We start from the raw sequence: 4,002 nt of genomic DNA on the forward strand, positions 1-4,002 counted from the left end.
TCAGACATACATATCTACGAGGCTTTTACATACAGGCGCATATACACAGACACGGGATCCCCCTCCCCTCCCGCCTGCACATAGGTCCGCTCGCCCCCCAAAACACATTCCTCCCAACCTCTAAAACACACACACACATCTCTCACACACACATACATACATTCACACACATACACACCTCTCACACACACACATACATACATACACACCTGCCCCGGCCAGATGATGGATCCCACGGCGGGAAGTCCGTCTGGTTCAATGCGGTCTCCGTCTCTATTGTTCGGCTCCGGCACCAGCACCGGCCCGTTGTCCCCCCCGGCCTCCCCCCTTTTGCGCAGCACCGCGGGGCTGTCGGCGGCTGCCGGTATGTTCTGAGGGAAGCGCTGACCGAAGGCGCCGACCGGCCGGGTGCGGTGCGCCAGAGCGTCCTGCGTGTGGGGGGCGTGAGGGGGGAGAGAGAGTGTGTACGAGTGTGTGTGTGTACGAGTGTGTGTGTACGTGTGTTTTCGCGGGGCAATGGCGAGGACGGGAACCGGAACTAGGGGGCCCCTCCACACACACACACACATACACACACACATGCATATACATAGACCCTTCTGAGTGCGAGATGGGGAGCGGCATTTCAGGTGCGGTTCAGAAAAGGGACAATTGGACCGTCGAGGTGTGTGTGTATGTGTGTGTGTGTGTGTTGGGGGGGGGGGGTTGGGGGAGAGAGAGCGCCTTTCAACAAGATCATGAACAAAACGTTTTTTGATCGCACATGGTCACTGTTCTGTTGCGACTGCGACCATTCCGCGCCCCTCACACCAAGGGGGGCCAAGGTTCAGTTCAGGGGATTGAGGGTGAGGGGTCCGGGAGGACATACATACATACATACACGCTAATACACATACACGTTAATACACATACACGCTAATACACATACACGCTAATACACATACACGCTAATACACATACACGTTAATACACATACACGTTAATACACATACACGTTAATACACATACACGTTAATACACATACACGCTAATACACATACACGCTAATACACATACACGTTAATACACATACACGCTAATACACATACACGCTAATACACATACACGCTAATACACATACACGCTAATTAATTCAAGTAAATAGCTTCTACAAATCGACACCGAAAGCACCAATTGAAAATTAAAAAAACGATGACGCAATGAGGAGAAAAGAATTTGATATAACATGTACAGCAATCATATGGATATCCAAATATAATGTTATCCAATATCGTCGTAACCTCTCACCCTGGACCTCCTATCATGCGGCTCCGCCGCAAACATCCCCTTGAATCCTCGCTCTTCACGGAGGTTAATCGTCTCCACTTTGTACAAAGACGCGTGCGCCAGTCCGCGCTCCACAGCGGACTTGTTCAAAATCATGGCGTCTTCCATGTCGTACCCTGCCGTACCACGTTGCAAAATAGGGACGGGAGAGAGGCCCGTAGGCGAGGCATTGACGAGACACGGGTGTTAGAAGCCCCACAGTTTAATAAATAAAATAAAACAACTTCAGCAACAACTTCAGGAAAATGCAAGGAAAGCGCCTCCAAACGCCTCCTACCCCCAGCCCCGGGCCGCACCTGTGTATGCTAGCACCGCCACGATGGCGTTCGTGCCGTTGGGGAACTCGTCCATCTTGTACTCCGCGTACCGTATTGTACGGCAGATGGGCGCCTGGACAGTTGAACCGTTTGCGGATTTACCATGACCCGACAAAGAGGGGGGGGAAGGGGGGGGAGTGTAGGACGAACCACTGGCGGATGCAGCAGATACGGTAAGGGTGGGGGGAGGTGGGGGGTGGGGGGGAGACGAACCACGAACGAGTGAAGCTGCTGCCAAGGAAAGAGGGGGTGGTGGTGGTGGTGGTGGTGGTGGGGAAATAGGAGGCGCAAAGAGACGTCACAAAACTGTGTGCGTGCGTGCGTGCGTGTGTGTGTGTATCACACGCGCGTCGTCTCGCTACAAAAACCCGCGTCAAAACCCGCCAACTTCTCCCCACGTAGCTCCACACCGTACAATCTCGCCCCACCCCCCTTCCCACCATGTGCAGACCCGTCATCCCCTTTGCCCTCCCCTCCTCTTCCCGCCCTCCGCCTCTTCAATCCCCCCTTTAACACAGGGGGCTATCATTTTACCGTCCTCCTTTTCACGGGGATTCGGATTTTGCACGTGGCCGTGCCCGGGGTTTCGGAGCTTGAATCCATCCTCCCCATTTCCCCGCCGACCTGCGGTGTTTGCAGGCGGTACATCTTGGTGTCCGTCCTGTGCGCCAGGGCCTGTGCCGGAGTACCCATGGTCTGTTTGGCCATCTGGCACTGGTACATGTTGCGGGGCGACTGGTTGAAGTCCGAGTACGGCGTCAGGGAGGCGACCACACTCAGCATGGCGCCTAACATAAACCAACCGAGGGGGGAAACGGGCGGGGGGGGGGAGAACCCGGGTCAATAATGATGCCAGTGCTAGTGCTAGTGCTGATAATGATAGTGATAATGATGGTGATAATGATACTGCAGATAATGAAAATGATGATGATGATGATGATATTGACGATAATGATGCAAAAAAAGAGCCAACTAGCCGTGTTGTCCGAGCCGAGCCGAGCCGAGCCGTGTCGTGTCGTGTCGTGTCGAGTCGAGGGCGGGACCATTTGAAGCAGAGGAGCAAAGGTTCGGCTGCGGAGGGAGGGCGGGTGGGTGTGTGTTTGCGTGGGTGGGTGTGGAGGGGGGGGAGAGGCAAAGACTTGGCATTGGGCCCCAAGACATTCATACTACCACCCCCACCCCCACCCCCACCACCCGCAACCGCAGTGTACGACTCCCCCTTTCTCTCCTCCCTTCCAGAGCCCTCGCTCACTCGCGTTCAGCTCCCTGTGTGTGTATGCCAGTCCGGGGGAGCCCCCGTGCCCCCCGTCGGGGCACTGGATGGACATGAAGCACTGCTCCAGGGAGCCCAACATTTCCCGCCGCCCGCTGCCCAGCTGTACGACAGGCCGGATCATACGAGCCGTCTGAGTGAAGAGAAAGATGCCGGGGTAGGGTCCACCGACCTGCATGCGGAGGACGTGTGCGAGGTATGTATGTATGTTGTTACAGGGTGGTTTAGCTTCACCAGCGGCCCCCTTTCCCTTGGAGGCAGTTCCCTGCTCTCCCCTGCTAGAGGGGCACCCTAATCATATGTATGTATGTATGTATGTATATGTGTCGAGGGGACCATTGGGGGACGGGGACATTCCGGATGAGGGTAACGGGGGGGGGACGGTCCGAGAAGAGAGAACAACAAACAAATTCACTCAAATTATTTCCCTCAGAACGCTGCACACGTTTCAAACGTTTCGTGTCCTCTTTCCGATGAGGAAAAAGCCGCAACCTATGCTAAAGATGAAGAAGGTTTTTGTTAAAATTCAACACCCCTCCCTCTAATCCCCATATATTTATTTCCCCCTCCCCCCAAACCCCGCCTGCCTACGCGCCTCTCCATCACCATACACACACACCCCGCTATCATCCGGTCTTGTACGGCACCCACCAGCGGCGGGATGTGTACGACCTCCATGTGGTACGGCACGTCCTGCTCCGCAGGAGACAGTCCCAACCGCTCCGGAGGGGTATCCGTCTCCAACGCCTGTCAGTTCGGGGGTTTGGGTGCCGTACCCGGGGGTGGTGATGGTCGCGACGGAACACAGACGACCGACGAAAAGAAAATACCAGAGATCGACGGGGGGATACTCATCGTGCCCGCGGGGAAATGCAAGGTTGGGTTTTGCAAGGGGGCAGCGATGGGTACGGGCCAGTGTGGCCAGGTACGCAGGTAAAGCCCGGGAAAGGAAAGGAACGCAAACCCCTAGAAAACCCTACATCACCCCCCACTGCGCCACGCAAGCTACTGCTGACTCCCTCTTCTCCCCCTCTGCAACCCCTCTCCGCTCCCCCCACTCTCCGCTCCCCTCTCCCCCCCACCCAC

The 4,002-nt window shown here is 55.7% G+C and overlaps 1 protein-coding gene across 1 annotated transcript in view; it reads right to left on the bottom strand.

Moving 5' to 3' along the window:
• VOLCADRAFT_95925 (uncharacterized protein) overlaps window positions 1–4,002 on the bottom strand; it is a gene marked incomplete at both ends in the record, with an annotated part of 13,560 nt that overhangs the window by 2,538 nt on the left and 7,020 nt on the right. The window contains 6 exons of the mRNA XM_002955048.1: window positions 210–428; window positions 1,288–1,442; window positions 1,623–1,716; window positions 2,268–2,431; window positions 2,896–3,088; window positions 3,568–3,663. Coding sequence (XP_002955094.1) covers window positions 210–428; window positions 1,288–1,442; window positions 1,623–1,716; window positions 2,268–2,431; window positions 2,896–3,088; window positions 3,568–3,663 — 921 coding nt within the window. The remainder of the gene's footprint in view (window positions 1–209; window positions 429–1,287; window positions 1,443–1,622; window positions 1,717–2,267; window positions 2,432–2,895; window positions 3,089–3,567; window positions 3,664–4,002) is intronic.

This window comes from Volvox carteri, assembly GCF_000143455.1.
Source record: "Volvox carteri f. nagariensis unplaced genomic scaffold VOLCAscaffold_48, whole genome shotgun sequence".
In the NCBI taxonomy this organism is placed as follows: domain Eukaryota; kingdom Viridiplantae; phylum Chlorophyta; class Chlorophyceae; order Chlamydomonadales; family Volvocaceae; genus Volvox; species Volvox carteri.